Here is a 26960-nt window from a genome sequence, read left to right on the forward strand (position 1 = left end):
AAATATAATGGCAGACAGAATTAAATTTTTACTATGACCAATATTAGAAAATCAATTCGGGGCTGGAGTTATGGCTCAGCGGTAGAGTGCTCGCCCTGTGTGTGTGAGGCCCTGAGTTTTATCCTCAGCAACACATATATATTTAAAAAAAAGAGAGAAAAAAAAGAAAGAAGATGAATTATTTGAGGAAGTGTCAGAAGTTTTATACCTTTGTAATTTCCATTGGGTCTAACATTGTACTCATATCAGAAGTGATTTTTATTATTAAATACCTGTTGAATGCAGAAGGGAAAGTGGAAAATGATACTATATTGTATCATGGGAAAAAAGATTGTTATTCTTTTTTCAGTTAATTTTCCTAAATCTTAGGCAGATCACATATTTAGCAGAAGTGAATGAGAAATCATGCTTCATCATTATATGTTTGACAGATCATAGAAATGATGTATACCAAGATTTAAAAATTATCACCTACAGGAATAAAAGCTCCTAAATCTTCCACATAACCTGGATGATCCTTAAGCCATTTTTCCAAATCCTTTCTCTTCGGTGCATCATCTCCTGCAAGTCTTGTCCCATCTTTAAGATTAATAACTGGAACTGGACTTTCTGTATCAGGAATTCCTTGAGGTTGAGTATAGGATAATGCTGGATTTATCCCTGTGGAAATCTGTGAGGTGGTTAAACCTAAAGTAACCTGCAGAAAAACACCAAATGAAAATTTATTTCCAAGCTTCAATGAAGTAGTTCTTTTTTTTTCTCTTTATTGGTTCTTTTTAGTTATACATTATACTATAATCCATTTTGATATTATTATACAAGCATGGGATATTCTCTTATTCTAGTTAGGATCCCATTCTTGTGGATATACATGACAGTGGGATATACTGTGATGTTTTCACATATGTACATGGGAGTGGTTCTTTCTTGAAGAAAAAAAAAAAGGTATCCCATTAAATTCTACTCAATCTTTTAAACTTAAGATTTTCATGAATCTTGGCCAATGTCAGATTCTACTAATAATACAAAACCTGAAAATATATGATATACTTCTAATTTCTTTATTAACATTATATTTTTAAAACTCATAAAACTACAATGTGTATATTTATGGGATTGAATTTTAGTCTCAAGGATCAGTAATTTTTAGTTACTTTACTTACATGATTAGGTGGTTTATTTCTGTTAAAAAAGAGGATGTCAACACCTTCTACATTCTTCCTCCTTCCCCGCCTTTTTTTGACTACAGGCTGGTTGTCTAAGATCACTCCATTGGCACCAATTGTTGATTGAATGGAAGTACCTAATCAAATTAAACACCCAAAATAGTGATAAAATTTTAGTTCTTAAATGAAGTGAAAGTAATCAGTATTCTAAATTTATAAGGAAGTGTTAGTGCTTATTTTATATACCCTAAATCGAGCAATTCTTGGAATAAAAACATCTCCCCTGCTTCTCAACTTTAAAATTTGGAGATGTGTAACAGAGTTCTTTCAATTTTTGACTTGTTTTCTCAATTCTTCTACTCCATTTTCTGCACCTCTTCCTGCCTCTTTTAGAGTAGGAAGCATGCCTTTCTCCTGTTCAAGACAAACTCTCTCAAACCCATTAATTCCTACAGTTTCTAAAAGCTTATTTTAAAAATCACCTCTCTATTTTCTTACACTAAAATATCCTTCTGTACTTCAGACCCTCCTCAACTCAAAAATAAGGCCAATTCAAATAGAAAATTAATTTCGTCTAGTTTTTGTGCTGCTTCTTAATACAGACTAACTTATTTCTCAGTTTTCCTGTTGTCTATTCCTGCTCCAACCTACTTATTTTCTTTAGTATCATCAGTAAAGTTTTAGTTACTAAATTAAAGTGACCTTCCTCATTTTAGTAGGCACTTGATAGTCATGTCTGTAAGAGGTATGAAACAGTTCCATGCATTTTATTTTTCAATAAATACCTATTCAGTAGCTACGCATAAGTGGAAAATATGTCTTCAATCATTAAGGAGAATTTTTTGAGAGTTTCTGTGTATTCCTGAATAAAAGTGTAGCCCTTTGGCTAGCTCTGTAACCTTATAGAAGGAACTCACTTCCCTCCCATTTCAGTTGTAAAAAATTTCCTTAATTCACATGGTAAGGAATAACTAAATACAATAAAAATAATATATTTATTATTATATCCATATAGTAAAATTTCTTAATTATATTAACAATATTATAAATAGGATTTGAAAATATTTTCACTATAGTACATTTTAGCTCTAATAACAATAACCTTCCTAAAGTATCAGTTTTCAAAGTGCCATTCTATTTCATAAAAACATCTCATGGCTTCCTATCTTAATATGAATGAACTACTTTGTATCAGTTTTATTTCTACCTTCAACCATTGCCATATAGTCTAGTTTTTCATGCTTTTTGTAACTCAGATTCATATTTCATAAGCAGGCTCTAATCTGATATACAGATCTCTCTAGTAAGAAATTATACACTAGCTAAGTCAGTCTTATCAAAAAAACATAATTTTCCTGATGTCTTATCTCTGGTTTAGGCTATATCCTGTATTTCCACACTTCCTATCAACCCTGTTTTCCAGAACCATCTCTAATCTTAATAAATCCTGTTCAATTCCACCTCTTTCATAGGACTTTGTCCAAGTTTCTAGTCAGAAGTGATATTTCATTTTCCATCATTCATGAGTATAATGCTCCTTGTAGCAAGATAATTACCTTGTCTTTTTTCTTTTTTTGGTACCAGAGAATGAACCCAGGAGTGCTTAACCATTGAACCACATTCCAATCCCTTTTTTATTTTGGGATAGGGTCTCAATAAGTTGCTTAGGGCCTCACAAAATTGCTGAGGCTGACATTGAACTTGTGATCCTCCTGAGCCACTGGAATTGCATGTACTACTGCTCCAAGCATAACTGACCTTGTTTTTAAATGTATTACCTAATACATAACATATAAGTGTAGTCTACCAAGCAATGAAAGACTGTGTTATTTCCCGTCCCTTTCCCTTTAGTGCTACCTGTGTACTACATAAAAGAAAAGTACTATAATTATCAATAGAAAAACATATGTGCACACCAAAGTGTACATTTATAAAAATATCCTACTTGCTCAAATCTTTATTTTAATTACATATTAACCTAACTTATTTCTTAGAGTGATTTTAATAAATATTTTCAATGAATTTTAAGATAGAATTTAAAAATGAAAATTTAACTTTATGAAGTCTTTGTTGTCTTTACTGTAGATCTAACAATAACAATATTTTAAAAGCTTCTTTCTATTGAATGCCTACTATAAGTGATACATTGGACGATGTTTTACAAAGCTATCTTAAATCATCAAAAACAAAATGAAAACAGAGATATTGTTGTCTGTTTTAAAAATGAGATCAGAAACACTCAATGTCACAAGAGTTAATAAAAGAATTTAACCCCACATTGCTTAGTTTTGTCATCCTTTATCTATTACTTCACATAGTTTCCAAAATGAGTGCTTTAGTTTTATCTTCTTATTATAATCTGTGTTATTTTACTTTCCTTCATAAATTAAGTTACATTTCACTTGGTGTGTTTATTCAGGTTTTCAAATAAAGTTCAAAAGGTAATCACAAGAATAAAAAAAAGCACATCCTTTTGAAATTTCAAACAAATGCTTGAATTTTAAACTTCTGTTAACCATCTAATTTTTAACATCTATGTAGTGTTTAACTGTATGCCAAGCTCTTTACTAGACACTTTGTTGTTTTATGTAATTCACCCAACAATGTGACCTCTTTCCTCCTCCTGTTCCTCATTTCACAAACAAGAAAAGACTCAAAAATGTTAAAACTTGCCAAAAAGTCTCATCAGGAATACAGGTTCCAGATTTTCATAAAGGTAATTAAGACAGATGAGATAGAATACTTAATAATAACTCTATATAGTGTTAACCTATTATATAGTTGGAAAAGTCATGTTCCTATTGATACTATTAAAAAGTTTCCCTTACCAAAGAATTACCTATAAGTGAAGGCTATACAATTTTCAGTTGCAATAGCAATAAAATATACAGATGACAGTTATCAATTCCATTTTATGGTGGAGTCATCAAGATAAGGGTCGTGATATTATTAAACTTCATTTAGATTGGACAAAAGCACACAGTTTATTGTCCCATCCATTCCCATTTTCTAATAAAAAAGGAACTCCTTAATAATAAAACTCTAATTGTAAAGCATAATTTGGGTAACTTATGTGTCAGTAATAGAAGCAAAGCTGATTTAAATTTAAACTGTGATTAATACATGTCTGAAAGTCTAATAATTGGAAAATGACAGTGAATAATCAATGAATCTTCAAGAAACCAAACTGATGATTGATGAAGCTAAGCTTCATCACTTTAATTTAAAATTAAAAAGTGGCACAGCAGCAATTGAAAACAGTAATAAATTCAAGATAACAATTATAAAAAAGCTTTGTTTTCCCAAAATGTAGGCATTCCACACACTGCAATACACAGTAGTTTTGAAATACTTGCAAGTATTGTGTGGCAACCAGATTTGGTATAACACCGAAACAGAGTTCTTAGCCTTATATAATGAACATGTAAAGGAAATTGAACTTATTTCTTAGCTATAAGTGAAAATTAGTATTTTGGGAGATTAATATGTGGTGGTCAACACACTGAGACTCAGTTGATCTGCAGTGTCATTCTCAAGGCACTTGCCTGTAATCCCAGCAGTTTGGGAGGCTAAGGCAGGAGGAGTTCTAAACCAGCCTCAGAAACTTAGTGAGGTTCTGTCTCAAAATAAGAAATAGAAAGGGCTGGGGATGTAGCTCAGTGGTTATGGACCCTTGGTACAAAAAAAAGTCTTCCCCCAAATATTCAAGCCCCCAAACTAAACTGACGTCTGTGATTTAAAATGCCATATTAAAAGTTCCAACATTTATTAAAATTTGTTATAGTTATTACTTTATACACTTAACGGTGGTTCCGACATTAAATGAAAAATGAATTTTTATTACAAGAATCATAAGAGAATTCTGAAATTGTAGGAAATATTTCATAATAAGACAATATTATTTGCATTTCACCTGATACAGGCATAGATTTTGGAAAATTGACGAGGCTTGTCTCTGATGCATTTTGAAGTTCCCGAAGTCGAGTGAGGTACTGCTGCTGCCCCAGAGCACCATCTTCACTATCAAATGGTCTTTTTTGGGCAAGCCCTTGCTTCTGAAATGTCAACTTCAAACCACCTTCCTGTTTAAAAAAACATCAGTATTAAAACAGAAAATGTTAATGAAAATCTTATTGTAGGATAGGATAGTAAAAGAAAACTTTTACTTAGAAAAAGTGAAGTGAAACCCTGAAACATTAATGAAGTTCTCATTTTCCTTATAAATCAATTGGATAAAACTTTTTAATTAAATTCTACAATAATTTTCTATCTTAAGTGAAAAAAATTCATGTAACATGCTTTTCTAAGCAAAACAGTTTTTTGTGTAATTAGTACATTATGACATTTTCAGCTTTATTAATACATCTCAAGGTACATTATTCATAATGACACACAGATAATGTTACCCATATTTTAGATACCTAGTAATCAACCTAGATTCAAAAGTTCTATTAAAATAAACATTACTAATAACAGGACATGCTAAATGTTTGAGAGTACATTGATATAATAAAATATTATATAAAAGAATCAAAACAAATTGTCACATTGTTTAAGAAAGCATCTTGATCAGCAGAACTATTTTCAGAAGTATAAGGAGAGAAACATTTAATGATGATCCCTCTAGTAGAATATTCAAGTTTAATAACCTGGATATCAAAAAAGAAAACACAAATACCAGGAGACAAGTATGTGAAGGAAGGAAGAATAAGAGCAGGCAGCCATTTGCAGGAAAAGCATGCTGCACACCGCAATCGCAATCAGGCCCTAGGGCAATAAAAATACACATACGTCTTTGATTTTCACTGTAAACTCCTTTTCTCGTACATGCTTCTTCACCTTTGACATCTGTGTTGACTGATCATGTTCTTCTTTGACACCAGCACCTGGGGGAGTGGGAACACTGGACTCGCTATATTCTGTAGCTGCTCCAGGGCTGTCCAGTAGTTTTGTGGTATAAAAAGAAGCCACCGTGTTAGCATCATAACTTCTTCTAGCTGAAGGCCACTTCCCTTTGAGAACTGTTTGACAAATACTGTCCAGCCGGTTGATCATCACACGATCCTAGAAAAACATGCACCACCAAAGGAAAAATTTTTTTTGTTTTCCTTATTTATTTGTTTGTTTTTTGACAATAGTCAAATTTGATAAGCATTTATTGAATAAATGAAAGGATAATCATAAAATAAATATAGGGCTGTGTGGGCCCTTGTCTTCCTATTTTTTTTAATTAAAAAAATTTTTTTTATAAACAAATGGGATACATGTTGTTTCTCTTTTTGTACATGAAGTAAAGGCATACCATTTGTGTAATCATAAATTTACATAGGGTAATGTTGTTTGATTCATTCTGTTATTTTTTTCCTTCCCCCCACCCCTCCCATCCCTCTTTTCCCTCTATACAGTCCTTCCTTCCTCCATTCTTGCCACCCTCCCTAACCCTAACCCTAAACCTAACCCTAACACTAACCCCTCCCACCCCCCATTATATGTCCTCATCCACTTATCAGTGAGATCATTCTTCCCAAAGGAAAATTTTTAATAATTAGGCCAGACCTTTGGAGATACAACTCATTCCTAAAGTTGAGTATTTCTGTACTAGTCTTATAACACAATGAGTGAGCTTCTATCAATCCAGTCTGGGATGCTTTTTACCACTGACGCTTCATGTACTTAAAGGGACTGTTTTTTGAAGCATGTTGTCATAAAGAAGTGCTTGACTATTAACTTGGATATAAGGATTCATCATCTTTTACTCTAAACATTTTCAGAGGTACCAGGGATTGAAACGAGCAGTGCTTAATCACTGAGTCATATCCCCTGACCTATTTTCTAATTTTTGGAAACAGGGTCTTAATAAGTTCCTTCGGGTCTCACCAAGTTGCTGAGGCTAGCTTTGAACTTGCAATCTTACAATCTCAGCCTCCCAAGCCACTGGATTACAGGTGTATACCACCATGCTGAGCTACTTTAAACATTTTAAAGTTATGTTGAGAAGCACACACATTTAAGCAGAACTAATGTAATGGATGGTTAAGACATACTATTGATGCTAATGCCAAAATATCATTCCACATTTTATAATTACTTATTTTTTCCCATAATAATATAGCAATATAGAAAACACTATAGGGCAATATAGAAAAATGCTAAAAAAAAAATCAATCCGAAAAATAAATTATTCCTTTACCTTTGGCCAATATGAAGCTGCCAGCATGTAACCACCCTGTAAGAGGTAAGCAGATTCTGGTGTCCCATTGTTTATTTGGAAACTGTCCTGGGTCTCATCCTGGGTAGTGCTCAGTGATGCAACACTTTCTTCATCATAGGCCTTCATGTGAGGGGTACTTTCTGCTAGGAATAATTATAACCATTTTTAAATGACTGCATAAGACAATGTCATATGTCCTTGATTTAATCTTTTGCAATTCTGGGGATCAAACTCAAGGGCTTTATGCATGCTAGGCAAGTGCTCTATCAGTGAGCTACATTCCCAGCCCCTTTATATGTACTTATAAAATTTTCATGTAATTATTCAGAAACATTTGAAAATGAAAAAGTAAAAACAAATGGTAGAGAAAATGGATTTTATAAAAAGGAAAAATTCACCTAAATTACAATAAAGTAATCATTACTTTTAGAATGATTCCTCATTAGAAGATTTCATTTGAATTGGGAGAAATACAAATACTTGATGGGGATACCATAATTCTCTAAATGAGGCAACTTTTAGAATTAGGCATATTCTTTGTGGCAACCCTGAACACTATGCCTATGGAATTATTATAAGAGATTCTGGCTCCTGTTGGGTATGAAGCTCTTTAAGCCAGAGTGGATCCAGCACATGCCTAGTGATGACTCATATCCCTGAATCTCAAAGATACTTGGAGAAGAATACCACCTAATACTACTCTGCTGATAAGTTGTAGTTCTTAAACTATATCCTTCTAAGTAGATAGGTGTCAAGTAGGGCCCATCATATTCTTATTTGCCTGTTTAAGATTCCTGGTAATTGTTATACAATATTAACTTTTGTTTGTTAACTAATCAACTTGTTTCAGGGGGAAAATGTACTACCAAATTTAAGGCAATTACAAAGCTACTGTGTGTGACTAATCTATTTTGAAATGCCTTAAATACTGAATAGGGAGTGTATACCAGTAGTTCTAGTTTCCTTTTCAATGCTGAATTTCTAGGAAAAGTTGTATGCATAAAATTTGAGCTAACAATGTTAAGCATGCTTAAGTTATCTAAATCAAATTTTCATTTTCCCTTGAAAAGTTGTCTTAAAAATAGTGAAATTACTTTATGCATATACCTCGCTTTTGGACTTCCTCTTCTTCACTGTCACTTTCTTCTGATGAAGATGAAGAAGATGAGGAGGAGGAGGAGGAGGAGGAAGATGAAGATGATGCTGAAGAACATGATGAGGATGAAGAAGAACTAGAGCCTGATCGAGAATGGGAACAAGAAGAGGAAGAAGACGAGGAAGATGATGATCTGGAAGAACAGGATGATCTCTCAGAATCAGAGTCAGAATCAGAACTAGATTCTGATCCTCTTTTGTGGACTCTCTGTTTCTTAGAAGCTGGGTTTGGAGTTAGGGGTTCTGTTCTGGCTGCAACCATGCGTCTGTCTGTTTCAACTTTTCCACCAGATTTCTGGTCTCCAGTAGCCTGTGATAAAACACCATTCTTTGGACTTACAGGCTCGGACTTTATTAGTGTCCTGGTTTCCACAGAAGACATAGATTCTTCTTCAGAAGACTGAGGCTCTTCTTTAAGGGTTTCACTTTTAACTTTCATATCCTCTAGAATAATACCTTTAGCATCTAGGAGCCTAGGTAAAGAGGTAAGAGGAGAAGCGGAAAGTGCTACTTGGTATTGCTGTAAAAGTGGGGTAGAAGTCCTTGAATGAGTCATCTTACTTTGACTGTAGTTCCTTTGAGCTGCCATAAATGAGAGTTCAGGATCACGAAGAATATGATAATCTGTTCGGCTCACCCCATGTTTAGCAGCGCCAATAAGCAAATCCCTATCATGAGGGCCACATTCCCACCAGACTGGCAAGTCTGGATTTGGATGGCAAAGCTTCAAGCGTTCAAACAATTGTGGATGTCGAAGGGCCTGCTCCCGTACTTTCCTCAGAAGTTCAATGCGATACAAAGTCCTAGAAGCACGTTCTTCTGTGATTGGTTGGATAAAAATATTTGGATCTACCAATTCTGCATTAAAACAGGACAAAAATTTTAACTTCAAAAATTCAAAATAAATAAATAATTTAACTTCTAAAATACACCTCTACTCAGCATCATTGTACAATTTCCAAAATTTTTGTATTTTCACACAGGAAAAATAAATTTTAAAAAGAATCATTAAAAATCATGAACGATTAGTAGGTATGGTAGTGCCCACCTGTAATCCCCGTGACTTGCGAGCCTGAGGCAGATAGACCACAAGTTTGAGAATAGTGTCGACAACTTAGTGAGACCCTAAGAAACTTAGCGAGAGAGAGAGAGAGAGAGAGAGAGAGAGAGAGAGAAGAAAAAGGAGGAGGAGGAGGAGGAGGAGGAAAGGGAGGGACGGGGAGAGAGAAGGAAAGGATAGGACAGGACAGGACAGGACTGGGGATGTAGCTCAGTGGTAAAGCTCCCCTGGATTGAATCCCCAGTTAAATAAATAAATAAATAAATAAATAAATAAATAAATAATGAAGAACAACACACTGATCTTCTAAAAATAACTAAGACATAAGATAATTTTAGAAGTATGTTAGTGTAATTAGGAATTTACTTTAAAGAAATTCCCTATAAACTTTGTCTTGATTGAGGAGAAAAATGTCTGCTTAAACTCACTGAAAATACAAATAGAGCTATTAAATGATACCCCACAAAAAAACGTAAACTGACATCTCAAACTGCACAAGGTAACTTGGGGCATCACAGTGAAGTCATAGGGGAACCAAGGAATTTTTCAAATTGAGAGAAACACAGGCGTAGGCATATCTGCCAGATACCACACAAACTACCAGCTGGAGGTAGTTCAGTTTCAACATCAGATCATGTATTATTCCTTTTGATGAGGTCATATATTTGTGAATCTAGGTTATTAGTATTTAGCAAGCACTTAAAAAAGATAAGAATTTGTTAAAATAATGCAGGGACCAACCTGGGGAGCTCATAATGGTCAAATATGGAACAATTTTAGGAAAAAAAATTGGATTGTAACCTATAGAATAAATATCCATGAATTCATATTAATAAGCAATTGATTATTTTAAATAGACGAGGGAGAAGAAACAGTTCTTCCTTGCAACAGAATTCTACATAAAAACTGTTGCAGATAAGATGTAGTATCTAACAGATACTAAAATCAGTGGGTGAAAATTTGAGGAGAAATAGGATTTCTGAGATTCCTTAAGATATTTGTTGGGGCTGGGGATGTAGCTCAGTTGGTAGAGTGCATGCCTTGCAAGCATAAGGCCCTGGGTTCAACCTCCAGCACCAAAAAAAAAAAAAAAAAAAAAAAAAAAAAAGATATTTGTTAACTACAGGGACAAAGATATAGTGAAAAAACAAATCATACCCTACTTAAACAATTAAAATCAACATCATCAGTAATAAGAGATTGACATCAGGAAGTACATGATACTACATTCTGAGAAAGACACAATATTTCTATGGTACTCTATCCTAAAATACACAATCTCAATCCAATCATGTGAATACACAAGACAAACCCAAATCAAAGGATACATGGCAAAATAATTATTCAATGGTTTTAAGGGTACCAAGGTTATTTAGGAAAAAAATGACTAAAAATCTGTTACAAACTACAGGAGGTTGAGGAGAAAGAACAACCAATTACAATGTGGACTTCTGGAACAAAAATGTACACTAGGGTAAAAACTGGTAAAATTCAAACACAAAGTCAGATTCCTATATTCACTGATTCAACTAATACTGGATGGAAAATAGCTGGAGGAAAAAACTTGTGTCTATACTAAACCTGTATGGACTTTCCCCCGCTTGTCATTATTCCCTAAACAATACAACTTTTTTTTTTTTTTTTTTTTTTTTTGGGTGGTGCTGGGGTTTGAACCCAGGGTCTTGTGTTTGTGAGGCAAACACTCTACCAACTAAGCTATCTCCCCAACCCCAACAATACAACTATTTGTATAGTACTTAAATTGTATTATATATTAAAAGGAATCTAGAGATGATTCAAACTCTAGGAGAATATATATAGGTTATATGCAAATACTACCCAATTTATTTAAGAACTAGCGCATCCTTGGGTTTTAATATTCTTTGACGTCCTACAACCAGTCCCACATGTATAATGGAATTAATGATTTTATACTAAGATTGATTTCCTGGTCTGATAATTATAATTAGTCATGTTAAGATTTTGACATTGGGAGAGGCAGGGTGAGGAATACATGGAAACTCGCTGTTTATTTTTTGCAACTTTTCTGTAAATCTGAAAATAATTCAAAACAAAGCAACATAGTAAAGAAAAAAAAAATCAAGGAAATAATGGTATAGACTACAAACGCAATTTGAGAATTTGTATAGTGCCTAAAAGTTACACATATTCCATTAAGAAGTAATTGTGAACATTTAAGAAAAAAAAAACATTTTTTTCAATATTTGTTATTATGTTTTCAAATAATTACTAGATTATTAGGACATAGCACTAAATTGTCTGGAGTTAATTATTCATTACGTAGAACTGTTAGGTATATTTTGTCCTCAGGTTCTATGAAAAAAATTATTGCACTTTGAACTGAAGTAGTTTGAAATCCTAAATAAAACTTCAATCACATTTCTAAAAAGGAAGGCCTTTCTTTTCAATGATTAGTAATTAGCCTTTTCTCTTTTAAAATTAGAATCAAATGTAATGGATTTATTCATATCACCGTATTTTTGATGGGAATAACACAAGAAAGAAATAAGAGACTCCTGGTAACAATACAAAATAAAAGACATAATACTTTGCTTTAAATGGACTGTTAAATCCACTTATGGTCTTCCAACATACCTGAAAGTAGACTGAAACCTATTCTGTATCACCTGGTATTTGGGTGATTAGTTACTGAACAGACTGACAAAAAAAATTGTAAGAATAAAATTAAAACAAGAAACCTCTATGGGGCTGGGGTTGTAGCTCATTGGTAGAGCACTTGTCTAGCACGTGTGAGGCAAAGTTCAATCCTGAGTACCACATAAAAATAAATAAATAAAATAAAGGTATATGTCCATCTACAATTAAAAAGAAACACACACACACACACACACACACACACACATATGGAAACTTATGTGGAATTTAAGACTTATAAAACACCCAAACACACATACACACACACACACACACGAATGATATGGCTCACACAAGGGGCAAACCAAGAAAAAGCAGGGGCCAAACTATGAAATAAAGTGTGGGGTGTGTGTGTGTGTGTGTGTGTGTGAGAGAGAGAGAGAGAGAGAGAAAGGACTTTTGCAATACTAGGGATCAAATCCAAGGCCTTGTTCATGTTAGGTAAGTGGTCTACCACTGAGTTACACTTTTAGACCCACCACTTAAATAATATTCAAGTGGAGAACATATAGCAAAATACTTTAAAATGTCTTAAAAGAGGGGGCGTCATTTCTTGCAAAATTATTCAGGTAAATTAATCCTTTAGCAAAGTTTCTATAAGATGGATTCAAGACATAGTTCTGGTTACCAAAAGCTATTGTTTAACTTCTGCTTCTTCCTAATCATAAATCTGTGGTCAAATGTGAGGTATCTTAAAACTTAGTATTTTTTATCCTTTTTAGAGATAAATTTTAATAGTGGGATTAAGAAATGGAGGATCTTAAAGCATAATTTATTTAAAATTCTGAAAAATTTCTGAATTTCAGTGATTTTGCTTCTTTGACTAAAACAAAGGGAAAAATTTATACATACCTTCTTTGGAAGGAAGACGACAAACCCTCCGACACATGGACATGAATGCATATAAGTATTTCTCCAAACTTTCGTCAGTTTTCTTATGTAACCTAGCCATAGCTCTAAATTTTGTCCAATCAAATTGGCCTCTATCAGGGTCAAAAACAACTCCAAATGTAGATACAACTCGATAAAAGTCAGCTTCTTCTCTTCTTGTCCATCTATTTTGATTCAGATTAAAGAAAAAACCACATTATCAATACACATTTTTACTGAAAATAATGACTATTGTAAAAACTTAAAACATTTCTAGTACCTAACACTTTGTTTTTGGTACCAGAGATTGAACCCAGGGGCAATCGACAACTGAGTCACATCCTCAGCCCTTTTTATCTTTTATTTTGAGACAGGGTCTTACTAAGTTCCTGAGGGCCTCACCAAGTTGCAGAGGCTGGCTTTGAACTGGCGATCCTCCTGCCTCAGCCTTCCAAGCCACTGAGATTACAGGCATGCGCCACAATGCCCAGCAGTACCTAACACTTTAAAGGATCAAAATCAGGGTTACTGTGTTATTAATACATTTTAAAATGCTAACTGACTTATCAATTCAACCATACTTTTTATTTAGCATACATTGTTCCTCAGATAATAGTTTTCTGCATGTTTACTATGTAAGAAAATATGCACAAGACACAAGGTTATATAAGATGACCCTGATCTTCAGGAAAGTGATAAAATATTTTAAAACACATTATTGGGGGGGGGGAGCGCGTATTACTGGGAAATGAATTCAGGAGTGTTCTATCTCTGAGTTACATACACAGTCCTTTCAAAAAATTTTTGTTTTGAGACAGGGTCTTGCTAAGTTGCCAAGGCAACTTATACTTGTTATACTTGTGATCCTCTTGCTTCAGTCTCCTAAATCGCTGGGATTTTAGGCATGTACCACCTATGCACAGCTATTTTCAACTACTTTTATAGTACAAGGTAGTATTTTTTGTTGTATGAGTTATAGAAAGAAAGAATTTTGGGAGGGCACAGATAATGGAAAGATCAGTTCAGACATGAACAATTAAGAAAAACATCACTGAGTAGGTAGCATTTCTCAGAGTAAGATGGGACAAGGATAAGATGAGGGGGGGTGTTACTAAGACAGTATGGAATAAGCAAAGTAGAAAGTACTTTATTTTGTTGGGATGACAAGGATATGGCTCATACATGTGACAAAACGAGCAAGCTGGGGTCAAGTTATGAAATGCTCTAAATGCCTGGCTTAATAATCTTTATTTTTAAGTAAAAGTTTCTTGTAAGAACTTTTACCTAAAAAGGGTAATGTTAACATCATAAATCACAGATCTCCAAACTTCAGTATCTCCATTTATAGAAATTTTTCCTTGCTTAACTCACTGAGAAAAAAGCTTATGGGAAAGAACTTTGAAAAATATTGAGTCATTTTTTATCATAGTTATACATTAATTTAATGACAACGTAAAAACAGCAAGTCCAGAAAGTCAATCAAATCATATGAACCTTAAACCTGGGTGATAAGAATAGGGATGGAGTAGGAATGGAACTGGGCACAGTGGTGCACACCTATAATCACAGTGACTCAGGAGGCTGAGGCAGGAGGAACACAAGTTTGAGATCAGCTTCAGCAACTTAGCAAGGCTCTAAGCAATTTAGTGAGAACCTGTCTGAAAATAAAAAATAAAAAGGGCTGGGGATGTGGCTCAGTGGTTAAGTGACCCTGGGTTCAATCACTAGTACCAACAAAACAAAATAAAAACAAAGCAAAAAAAACTGGGGTATTGAGTTAAGACTGTAATACATTCTAACAAAGGAAATTATACTGAGAAAAGTTAGAAATGTATACTGAAACCTAACTGAAGAGAACTTTGAATCCAGGCTTAAAAATATAAGATTTTATATCTATTTTAAATATAGAGCCACTGCACACCATGATAAAACTATTATTCTAGGAAGATTAATATGGACCCAAAAAACTGAGGAAAAATGAATATAAAAGATTAATGATGGTCACGGATTCTTTAAATGGAATCTATTTCCCTCGCCCTTACATATGGGCTGGCGCTATGACATTTTTGACCAAGACAAAGGGGCAAAAGTGACACTTTATAATTGGTGAGACTGGGCCTTAAGAAATCAGCAACAACTGCTTTTGCTACTTTCCTATTTAGAACGATCCCTCTTACAATTAGGGTTTCCATTTGGCAGTTAGTACTAACAGTCAGCTATGTGAGTGACTGGGGTAAAACGTCCATCTATTTCAGAACCCCAGCCTATGCTTGCACCTGAAACAGAAGAAGCAGTCAACTCAGGGAATCAAAAGAAATACATGAATTCTATTTCAGTATGTTTTGGGATAGTCTGTTATACAAAAATGGATAACTTGAATAATATATTTACAGAGGTAACAGCATTTAAAACTTACAGCTAGGATAGCTAAATTCTTAGGTTTCATACTAAGTTCTAGCTACATTGAATGTACTGCAAATAAAACAAAAGAACAATGATTTATCTTCCAAAGAACATCCCAGGACTCAGGTTTAAAACAAGGAAGCTAGGTTACTGATTCACATTGCTATTCTTTTCCATATACTCTTTTTTAAAGAAGTTTGCCTATCTTCTTATCAAGGTCTCTTACATTTTTTTTCCATTAACACCAATAGTTCTAAAGATGCATTCTTGTATGAATTAAGTGAATTTGCCTTCCTATATATTCTTACATTCTGTAATTGCCTTTTAATATAAAATAATATAAAATAGAATCTATTTCACACAATTTTTTTTTTTTTTTTTTTTGGGTGCGGGGGATTGAACCCAGGGCCTTATGCTTTCAAGGCAAGCACTCTACCGACTGAGCTATCTCCCCAGCCCCTATTTCACACGATTTAAACTTCTGCTGTATCAACTTATTCGTGGGTATGCTCTGCATCTTCTTTTAAAAAATAGCTCAATGTTCCTACAATAAAAAAAGTGATTAAGCCAGGCACTGTGGTGCACTCCTGCAATCTCAGTGGTTCAGGAGGCTGAGGCAGGAGGATGACGAGTTCAAAGCCAGACTCAGCAAAAGTGAGGTGCTAAGCACTCAGTGGGATCCTGTCTCTAAATAAGAAACAAAATAGGGCTGGGGATGTGACTCAGTGGTTGCGTGCCTCCAAGTTCAATCCCTGGTACTCCCCGAAAAAGTGATAAATATGAAGTATTGCTAATAATTAAGATGCAACAATCTTTATTAGTTTTATCATAATTCTTCAAATATGAGTATATGTGCACCAGAACTTTGCTTTGATCAGTTAGCAAGATAATCACACCATGAAAGCCTTTAAAATTATCAAACATTTATTTTTTATCTTAATTTTTTTTGGTAGTGGGGATTGAACCCAGGGGTACTTAACTACTGAGCTGCATCCCCAGCCCTTTCTAAAATATTTTATTTAGAGACAGGGTCTCACTGAGTTGCATAATACCTTGCTAAATTGCTGAGGCTGGTTTTGAACTCTCCATCCTCCTGCCTCAGTCTCTGGAGGCATATGCCACTGGGACAACAGGCATATGCCACTGTACCCACCTAACAAACATTTAGATACTACATTAAATAGTTAGGGAACTGGAGCACAGTTCAGTGGCAGAGCACTCTTGTCTAGCATGTATGATCTCCAGTATACATCACCTTAAAAAAAAGAATTAGTACTATTGTCTTACCTCTGTTGTCTTTCTATCTTGGCTGCCATTTTAGGATTAAGAGTGGCTTCTTCATAAAGAGGATGCATTATACTGGCAGGCACTGAGAAGGTTGGTTGAATCTGCTGGATTTGTCTGTTTTTATTAGTACGTTGATATGCAGTGATAAGACGTCTCAACCGTGTGGTTAAAGCTGACTGAGTAGGCCAATAAATTTTATCACCCTCCATCAGTTGACCATCTATATTTAAATTGATATTAAAAATCACTATCATAATGCTGTAGCTTTTAGGATTTTATTTACATAATAAACTACAGGATCTAACACTCTACTTATAGGTATAACATTACAATAATATGCCATAATTAATGTATACCCATTCATACTAAGCAAATCCCACTTTCTTAGTTGAACTGTAGGAAGCAGAGGCATGGATTCTTCTGGGTGCCAGGTGGGGACAAGTGTACTCTAGCAACAATGTGTTTCTTAATATTGGAAGGAAGTAGAAGCAGATCTTGCTCAGAAAAGTTTTGTAGAAACTGGGTAATAAAAAATGGTTCCTCATGTACATATGGAAAGCATGAGAAATTGAATGTATTACTACATTAATACTTGGTGACATGTTGATAAAATCTCCCATATAAATTTAATAATCAAGTCATAAAATTATCAGTCTCAATGCTGTAAAAACAGAGAACCACTGAAAAAAGATGGGCAACAACTAAAAACATTGTTAAGTTCACAATCAACCAGTATGTCCTATGATTACAAATATATTCAATAAAAGATTTACATACATAGCAACATTATAAAACTGTGATTGTTTATTGATCTCATAGTGTCATAAGAATGTGAAATTACAATAATGATAAGTAAAGAAGTAAATGCAATTTACCTCCATCTGCTATAACAAGATCTCCAGGTGAGGAAACATCATCCTTTAAAAAAAAAAAAAAAAAAAAAAATTGCCACAGGTAACTGAGTCAAGAAATATACACATAGGAAGAGAATCAAACTTCTTTGTAATAGAGAATGTTTCTTGGCAATAGATTTAAAAATTTAGCAAAAATGAAACTTCAAATACCTCATTCTCAATCTGACACTCTAAGTCAGTCACTATTTACTAAGACTATTTACTTTTCTATTTATTACTTTTAAACAAGTAATTTTCTCCTCTATATTTCTGAGCATGCCTTAGGTTTTATTGCTACATTTTTTTCCCTCTGTATACCAACTCTCAGAAAATTCTCTTATTTGACAACCTATAAATCCTTTCTTTTTAGCCTTGAACAGTTTACTTGTACTGTAGTTCTAATTTTTGCCCACCAACAGAGCATCTTTCAATTAGGCATGCTAACATTTTCTTATCCTTAATACTTTGGAAATCTATTTCAATGCCTACTAATTTCTATTATCATTTTAGAAAAGTCTGAAGTTAGAATTATCATAATATCTGTGTAGGAGGGCTCTTTGTTTCTTTTTTTGCTGATGGCTTTTCTTTTTCTTAATTAATTAATATGATACCAGGGACTGAACCCAGGGGTGCTTACCCACTGGGAGACTTTCCCAGTTATTTTTTACTTTTTATTTTGAGACAGGGTCTTGCTATGTTGCTTAGGGCCTCACTGAGGTGCTGAGGCTGGCTTTAAACTTGTGATCTACCTGCCTTAGCCTCTGAAGCTGCTAGGATCACAGATGTGCACCACTGCACCTGGCTGATAATGGCTTTGAAAAAAAAATTAAATTTAAATTATTTATTCATTATTTTTCTGTGACTGGCCACATACAGTCCTAAACACCTCTGTAGTACTATTTACCTGGAGAAGTTACCCTGGATGCCAGCTATTGTTTTCTCTCCCTTCCCAAACAGATAAAACTTAGACTGCAGCTGCACTGCCCCATAACAAGGAGATTCTGATGATTTCTTTTGTTTTTCTTTTTGGTACTAGGGATTGAATGCTGAGGCTGTCCTTGAACTTGGGATCTTCCTGCTTCAGCCTCCCAAGGTGCTGGGATTACAGGCATGTATCACTGTGCCTGGTTTGATTCTGATTTTTTTTTTTTTTTTTTCTAACTTCTTCGTTTGGCAAATTTGTAGAAACTCCAGGATGTTTTTCAGAGTGGATTTAGTTTTATTTATCTTGCAAAGACTCATTTTATTTCTTAAATCTGGGATCAAGACCTAAAAGTTTCAGCTAATATCCCTTTCAAATGTACTTCTTCCTTATTTTCTCTAGTTGTTTCTTCCAGAATGCCTATTAGATATATGTCAGACATGTTCATACTATCCTCGTTTTTGAAAAAAAATTTTCACATAGTCCATTGTGTTGGTTATTAATTAATTACCTCTCTGAACTGTTGAAATGTTTTCCTCTACTAGCCAGTTATGATGTTAAGCTTTGTCAATAGAAGGAAGTAGAGAGATAATATAGGAGAAAAAGGTTTTCCTTTCTAGTTCTGGTGAGCTCCTCCACTGCTCAGCTTCCACAGCGCAGGATGCTTCCCCATTGTCCTATTCCTACAATTTGGGCAGTTCATTTAGCACCTACTGGCCAGAAACATTTTTTCAGCCACCTCTGCCTTGGGCAGTTTTACAGCAAAGTACCCATCCATACCAAGACAACTTTTTCGGCAACCCTAGAGGGCAGGTTTCCAGCAAGTGGCACCAGTTTAGCAGCATAGCAACTTTTTTGCCATCCAGTGAGCCATGGCAATGTCCTCCCAACAAGGTCTGGACCTTGGCTCTGGGTAGACAGGGCTCTAACTGGGGTGCTCTTCTTGAGTCCTAGGAGAGGAAGATGCTCCTTCAATCTGTGATTCCTGAATTTCTTAGAGTTCTCTTTGACTTTTAATTCTTTAATTATTGTAATCTCACTATAATAAATAATTATTTATATTAAACTTTACCTGTTTGAATTACTATGGGGTTTTCCTCTCTTCTGATTGGCCCAGAATATGTCATTGTGCAACACTTTGGATAATTTCCTTAAATGAGTTTTACAAAGCATTTCTTCTCTCATGAGGTGTATCTAATTTGTTTGTCTAACAAAATGCTTAACCTATTCAGTGAGTTTTAAATGTAAATGATTGCATTTCTCACTGTTTCATTTATATACAAGGTTCTTTTTCACATATTCTTTGTCTATTTCTTGAGATAGGGTCTCAACTATGTTGCCCAGGCTGGCCTCAAACTTCCAGCATAATCAATCCTCTTGCCTCAGCCTCCTATGCAGCTGGAATTCAGGTATATGCCATTATACCTGGCTTTCCCAGTCTTTTAAAATCACCTTGTCTTTTATTTATTTGTTTAGTTCCTGGTTCTTTCTTTAATGTGTTTAATCATTTAAAATTCTGCTTATTTTCTATTTCAATAGATATATTAACAGAAATTCTCAGGACTCTAGGGGCTGAGGTTGTGGCTCAGTGGTAAGGCACGTACCCAGCACATATGAGGCACTGGGTTTGATCTTTAGCACCACATAAAAAAATTTAAAAATTAACAAATAAAATAAAGTTAAAAAAAAAGAAGAGTTAAAAAATTCTCAGAACTCTAAACTTGTTCTTTTTAATATGTTAACATCTTTTATGGTAAACTTTTCCTCATATGTTTTTACTTTTTTCTTTTTTTGGGGGGGGGTGTGTTGGGGATCGAACCCAGGGCCTTGTGCTTGCAAGACAAGCACTCTACCAACTGAGCTATCTCCCCAGCCCACCCTCATATGTTTTTAAAATGTTGGCTTCATCTTCAGGACTCATGTAATCTAGATTAAAGAAGGGGTTTCTTATGGAGTTGTTCACCCTGCCCTGCCCTGGTTCCTGTACTGGGCATCAAACCTCGGGCCTCACACATGCTAAACAAATGCTCTACTACTGGGTAATACACCCAGTACTTTGTAAAATTTTATTTTCAAACAGGATTTTGCTAATCCATCTAGGCTGGCCTTAAATTTATGATCTTCCTGCTTCCTCAGTCTTCTGAACAGCTGAAATTATAGGCATGTGACACTGTAACTGGCTAAGGGTCTCTTTTTAATTTATGATGCTTGTCTTGAGGGTTCTTGGATTATGCAGATAAAGAACCAAACCATAAACTCATGAGAAGACAGTCCTATAGTTATAAATTATTAGTGGAGATAATATTTTTTTTTCCTATTCAGAGCCCATGTTGAGATAAATTTCGTTGTTCCTATCCTGTGCTGTTTGTTCAAAAGATATTGGCCTTTGACAGTCCAGACTTCATACACTATTTTAGTTCTCATTATGTATACACTAGCATGAATGTTGTCTCTCATTCTCATATTTAACCTTAGTGACCAAGAGCAACAAACCTACACAACAAACTAAAGCAACATCTAGTTTTTTACCATGCTCTCATAAATATTACAGAAACCCTCATCTCCTTCAACATCCTTTTCCCCACTTCATGGATTATTTTCCTCCAATTCTTCTTCCTTTTGACACTCTATGAAGAGAGCATTTATTAACTATGCTGTAGCAGGTTAGAATTCCTCTAGGATCTACCCTCTATTTCAAACCTCTTTATATAGATAGTTTCTATCTCTTGCTGTGTACTTTTAGATCTAATTATTACTTTGCTTGGGGATTTTGGTCTTTCTTAGCTTGAAGATTTGTAGCATGTGGGCAAACTCCATAATGGCCACATGTCCAAATCAGCCTTTGTTTTGTCTAGGAGAGGAGATCAAGCAAATTCTGAATATTTGTGACATTTGTCTACTCAAGTTGATCACTTTCTTAGCTTATCTTCTGATAATCAGAAGAATCATGTATACCAAAAACATATGAAGGAAAAACATGAAAGAAAAGCAAATAAGAGAAATCAAGGAACACCTAAAATGGAGAATTTTAAAATATGGTTCAAAGCATACCTCTATATCATCTTTAAAGATGGCTGGGGCAGGCTTGTATTCTGGATCTTCCACATCCCTGTTAAAATTACAACAAATGCTATAATTATTTTAACAGATATGATTTCTATTTACAGAACAAACAAATGAAATTTCACTGGAAAGATCTGTTAGTTTAAGAATCGAAATGAGGGGCTGGGGAGATAGCTCAGTCAGTAGAGTGCTTGCCATGTAAGCAACAAGGCCCTGGATTTGATCCCCAGCACCAAAAAAAAAAAAAAAAAAGAATCGAAATGAAATCTGTTTTCTAACTAGAGTAGTGCAAGCCATATCATGAATGCTGCTATATGGCAAGTAAGAAAAACGCTAGTTCCAATTTATTCTTACTCCCAACTTCAATTTTAAATATGCTATTATTAACCTTGAAATGTCTCCTATATCTTTCTTTTGTGAAGAATAGAAAGATTATCCTGTTATAAGGCCTTATAACAGGATAGTGAACAATATCATCTTTCTCTGCGACTGTTATATTCTTGCCTTTCTTTTTCCCTCTTAGTCCCTAAAATTTTGTGGACTAGTGGCCATGAAACACTACTAGAGTGAAAAACATGAAGGACTCATCAAAGGAACAGATATGGTTGGGTGAGGTGGTGTAACCTGCAATCCTGAAGACTCGGGAGGCTGAGGCAATAAGTTCTGCAAGTTCAAGGCTAGCCCAAGCAACTTACTGAGATCCTTTCATTAAATAAAAAACAAAAAGAACTGGGGCTATATCTCAGCGTAGACCTCCCTGGAGTTTAATCCCCAGTATCAAAGGGTTGGGGGAAAACAGTATGGGCTGGGGTACAGCTGAGTGGTAAAGCAGGTGTTTAGCATGCATAATATCCTCGGTTCAATACCAGGGACCAAAACCAAAACTAAACATAGATCATCCAATCTGTTCCTTACCCTACTTTGTATGGTTAACTACTAACTTCTTGGAGTATCGTGGGCTCTTTGAGATTTTTAACTTCAATTAATTCTTTTATTTCTACATCATTTAAAGATAAACCTGATTGATATAGACTATGCTGAATTGAACAGAAGACAAGCATGGAGAATTCATGACTCTGAAATGCACATACCCATCCATAAAATCATTGGCTCTCTGTTCAGCAGCAACTGCTTTGTCATCAGGTTTTCCCACTCTTTCTAAGAAGCATAATGCTGGGTCTGCTCGGATAGTGTTATATTTTTCATATCCTGGGCGCATCAACAATTATAACAGAAAAAAAAAATTGAAAAAAGATAGATGTATAAATAAGCATTCTCATATTTTTGTGGATGATATTCCTGAAATAAAGGGACTATATATTAAAATGAAAAAAGTTGAATCATGTTTTCTAGAAATTATCACAAATATTATATGATCTGATAATGATTCCTAGATGAAAGTTTTCTGTTAAAAAGGAAAACAGAATAAGCACTATATACACACATATTTCATATAGTAAATCTTTTTGAGACAGGAAATTGTGTAAGATGTACATCCAAGAGAGGCAGGTCATGAATACACCCTCTCTTGAGGGAATGTAGTGACTAATGCACCTAGTTGGATAGTATTATCTTTCTAATATAGAATATATTAAAAAGTGTTATAGGAATAAAGCTATAAGGGAAAATCAATAAACTGAGAACTATTTGAATAACATTACACACAGAAGGGGTTCCACCTACCTTACTTCTTACTTACCATGTTTAAAAACCCCTATAAGGAGAGACTTATCAGCGTCAAAGTCCCACCACTCAGCAGGAACTTCTGAATGGTCTGGTTCTGGTACCCAAACATCAATATCACTTAAAAAAAAAAAAAAAAAGAAAAAAAAATTACGATAAGGCACAATGAATTACTTTTTGTGGTACTGAGAATTTAACCCAGAGTGCTCTATCACTGAAATACATTTCTAGATCTATTTATTTTTATTTTGAACAGGGTCTTGATAAAGAATGGACTGAAAGATGAGGTTCTCCTGGGTTAGCCTCCTGAGCAGCTGGGATTATAGGTGTGCCACTGCATCTGGCAGATATAATTATTACAAACAAGTAAAAGAGGAGGCAAAAATTTACATAGTTTTGAAAGCACTGTGATTTTTAAGAAAGATTAGGATTATATTGCATTGATATTTTTCATTTTCATAGATACCACCAATTAAAATTATAAAACTACATGTTAGCAAAAAGGATACCAGAAAATAAACTAATACTGTTAACTAGATGGAAGAAATAAGTTTCAAAAAAGTGTATTATATAATTAAGGAATCATATTCTTTTTACTTGTAACTTGTAGAAAAAGGATTTGATTGGAAAGTTATGTCAGCCAACAACTTGCTAAAAATTATCTGGCTGTAATATGTCATTTTCCATAAATAAGACTGAAGTCCTGAAAGGGTAAATGAATTGCTTTACACTGCAAAACAAGATGTTTTTTTCTATAACACTTTTTGCTAAGAAAATCAAAGAAAATGATAAGTTTAACTACAAATAAACACAATATTTATATGCTATAAAATGAGAGTTGAGTACCATGAACTATAATAATAAATTCATAATTCTTTGGAAACTTGGCTGTTTTTTCATGAGTAAGAAAGAATTATAACACTGGCTAATTTTGCAAATGTAATTTTCTTCTCCTGTGCCCAACATTTGAAATTATTATATTCCCAGAAACCTTTTCCAAGTACCAAATATAGTATCTCTAAAAGAAGACATATGTACAGAAGGGCTGAAATGTTCATTTCTTTTCCACAGTCATTTAAATCATTGTCTCTTTTAGACTAGCATGTGTTTGTGTTTAACAATGATTAGCAAATAAGTATCAGCAATTCTTATCTATTTACAGTTTCTTGTATTATATTCAATTGTCAACTAAGGGGTAGAGATCAAATGGAATAAATTACTGCATGAAATCAAATGACAGTTGACAATTATCCTATTTGATATTCATGAATTATCAGTTTTGCAGAATCAGATATAATAAAATACAATACAAAGTATACTGAATAGAATTTCATCTGTCTTGTTAGTATATTTCATAAATTGACTAACAAAAATCTACAGATTTAAAGAAATGGGGAATTTCCCATTTACAATAGGTTCTATGACAAAAGTTCATTTGTACATTGGCTGTTGTTGTGTACTCAAAATAAATTTTCATATAAAAATAAACTGATAAATGGTGCACATGTTCCTAGATTAGGTAAAAGAACTTCATGTGTCACCAATAAAATACTTGAAACAAAAGAAAATGACAATGAAAAAGAAAGACTTAAGTTTTATAAATAATAATAATTTACTTTTTATTTTTCACAACTACTTTCCCAGAAAAGTTTTTGAACCAAGGAATATGAGAAATAGGTAGAGACCTTTCTCTAAATTTTTTTGTTTTTAAAATACTGGGGATTAAATTCAACAAAGCCCCTTTTAAAAAACATTTTATTTAGAGACAGGGTCTTGCTAAATTGTTGAGGCTGGCTTTGAATTCACAGTCCTCCTGCCTCAGTCTCCCAAACTGCTGGGACTACAGGCATGTGCCACCGGCTTTTCTCTACATTCTTAAAGCAATATGTCAGCAATTTACTATACCTGTGTTTGTTTTAAGGTGATTCACAATTAAATTTTTTTTTACCTTACTGCAAAAAAAACAAAAAAAACAAAAAAAACAAAAAACAAAAACTAGAGAAAAAGGAAGAATGACTTTTCTTCTCCTATAATATGGCAAAAATAAAGACATGATGAGATATCTGGCTAAAGGAGATAGTTATTTTTGATTACATTCCTTAACTATACAAAACATTATCACTGAAGAATAAATATAGGAAAGAGGAAGAACACAGAAAACAAGATCCCAGAGGCAGGGGAAAGTGGGTCAGATAGTTCCTTCCCCTTGCCAACCATCAGGTGGCACTCTAAGCTCAGAACACAGTGATACCTGAAGTAGAAAGTTCCTATTTGTGAAAAGAGTTAATCAATGCAACCCAACATTAGGACTTAGTAAGTTGTCAGCAAAAAAGGACATGAACTAGATGTATACCTCTTGTTGACTTTTATTCTTAAAGACTCAGCTCATATGTTTTAACCTGCATAAGGATTTCTTAAATTTTCCTAGGATAGATCATTCATTTGAAACATGTTTAAACAGCACGCACTATGCCAACAATGGCAATAATGAATTAAATCAGATGCCCTTTGTAAAGAAGTACCTGCAATACTAGGTGCTGAAGGCTAGGACATGATAATCTGAATTTGTGCCTAATTCAGACTTGAGAAATCATGAAAGGCGGAGCTAATGACAGGTGAGTGAGAGGGAGAATCAAAGAATGGGAATTAATTCCTATTGGAATATGAAGATTTGGAGGCAAGAGGAATCAATCATGGCATATTTGAGAAATGTGAATCTGAAGTTCACAAGAGAGTTGTGGGCTGGAGATGCAGACTTGGAAGACATCAGCAAAGAGATTAAACAATGAAGCCATAGACAACACCCAAGATAAGTGATAAGAATAGAGGGCCTATGGGAAGAGTCTGAGATTTAAAAGACAATAGAAAATAAGAATGAGAAGCAGTATGTTAAACAGTATAGGAGAATGGTAAAGGCACAAGGTGTTCAACATGGGTAAAGTAAGGTAAACACTATGGCATATCCATAATATTTAGCAGTAAGAATGTTGGTTAACATATTGAAGTGTATGGTAAAGTTAGGAGGTAGAAACTGCTGCACGAAGCATGGAAGAATAAAAAGGAGACATGAAATAACAGATATTCTTCTTAAAACAAGTTTAGTTGTGAAATCAACAAGAGCAATAATGGAGATATCTACTAGGTCAAAGTGTTCGTGTGTGTGTGTGTGTGTGTGTGTGTGTGTGTGTGTGTGTGTGTGTTGGGTGCACTTAAATATGGAAGATCAGGAAGATAAAAACATTAAAATTCAATGAGAAGGCTTGGGATGTAGCTCAGTGGTAGAGTACTTGCCTGGCATGTGTAAGGCACTGGGTTCAATTTTCAGCACCACATATAAATAAATAAATAAAGGACCATTGACAACTAAAAATGAAATGAGAGAAAAAAAAGGAAACTGTTCATTAAAAAAAAAAATCATGAGAGACCAAAGAGCAGTAGATTAACCTAAAAAAGAAAGAATGAAAGATGAAGGGATAGTCCCTGGGAAATCATGAGCAGATCAGACATGGTTAGGCCAAGGGAAAGTAGTCAATTAGTCAATAAATATTTAAGTAGTACTTAGTATGTCCCA

At 34.3% G+C, this 26960-nt stretch overlaps 1 protein-coding gene across 8 annotated transcripts in view; it reads right to left on the minus strand.

Annotated features, from left to right (window-relative positions):
• The window catches only part of CHD9 (chromodomain helicase DNA binding protein 9), a 195183-nt gene that overhangs the window by 20149 nt on the left and 148074 nt on the right, over positions 1 to 26960 (minus strand). For 4 of the 8 annotated variants that reach the window (XM_079118512.1, XM_079118516.1, XM_079118518.1 and 1 more), the window contains 12 exons: positions 23406 to 23509; positions 22798 to 22915; positions 21695 to 21752; positions 17704 to 17746; positions 16829 to 17048; positions 13121 to 13323; positions 8485 to 9390; positions 7357 to 7520; positions 5958 to 6230; positions 5080 to 5248; positions 1164 to 1303; positions 476 to 697 (listed from right to left, as the gene is read on the minus strand). In XM_079118512.1, the coding sequence (XP_078974638.1) occupies positions 476 to 697; positions 1164 to 1303; positions 5080 to 5248; positions 5958 to 6230; positions 7357 to 7520; positions 8485 to 9390; positions 13121 to 13323; positions 16829 to 17048; positions 17704 to 17746; positions 21695 to 21752; positions 22798 to 22915; positions 23406 to 23509 (2620 nt within the window). The remainder of the gene's footprint in view (positions 1 to 475; positions 698 to 1163; positions 1304 to 5079; positions 5249 to 5957; positions 6231 to 7356; positions 7521 to 8484; positions 9391 to 13120; positions 13324 to 16828; positions 17049 to 17703; positions 17747 to 21694; positions 21753 to 22797; positions 22916 to 23405; positions 23510 to 26960) is intronic. The other 4 variants (XM_079118514.1, XM_079118517.1, XM_079118515.1 and 1 more) reach the window with 3 other exon arrangements.

This window comes from Sciurus vulgaris, assembly GCF_902686455.1.
Source record: "Sciurus vulgaris genome assembly, chromosome: 17".
Taxonomy (NCBI): Eukaryota; Metazoa; Chordata; class Mammalia; order Rodentia; family Sciuridae; genus Sciurus; species Sciurus vulgaris.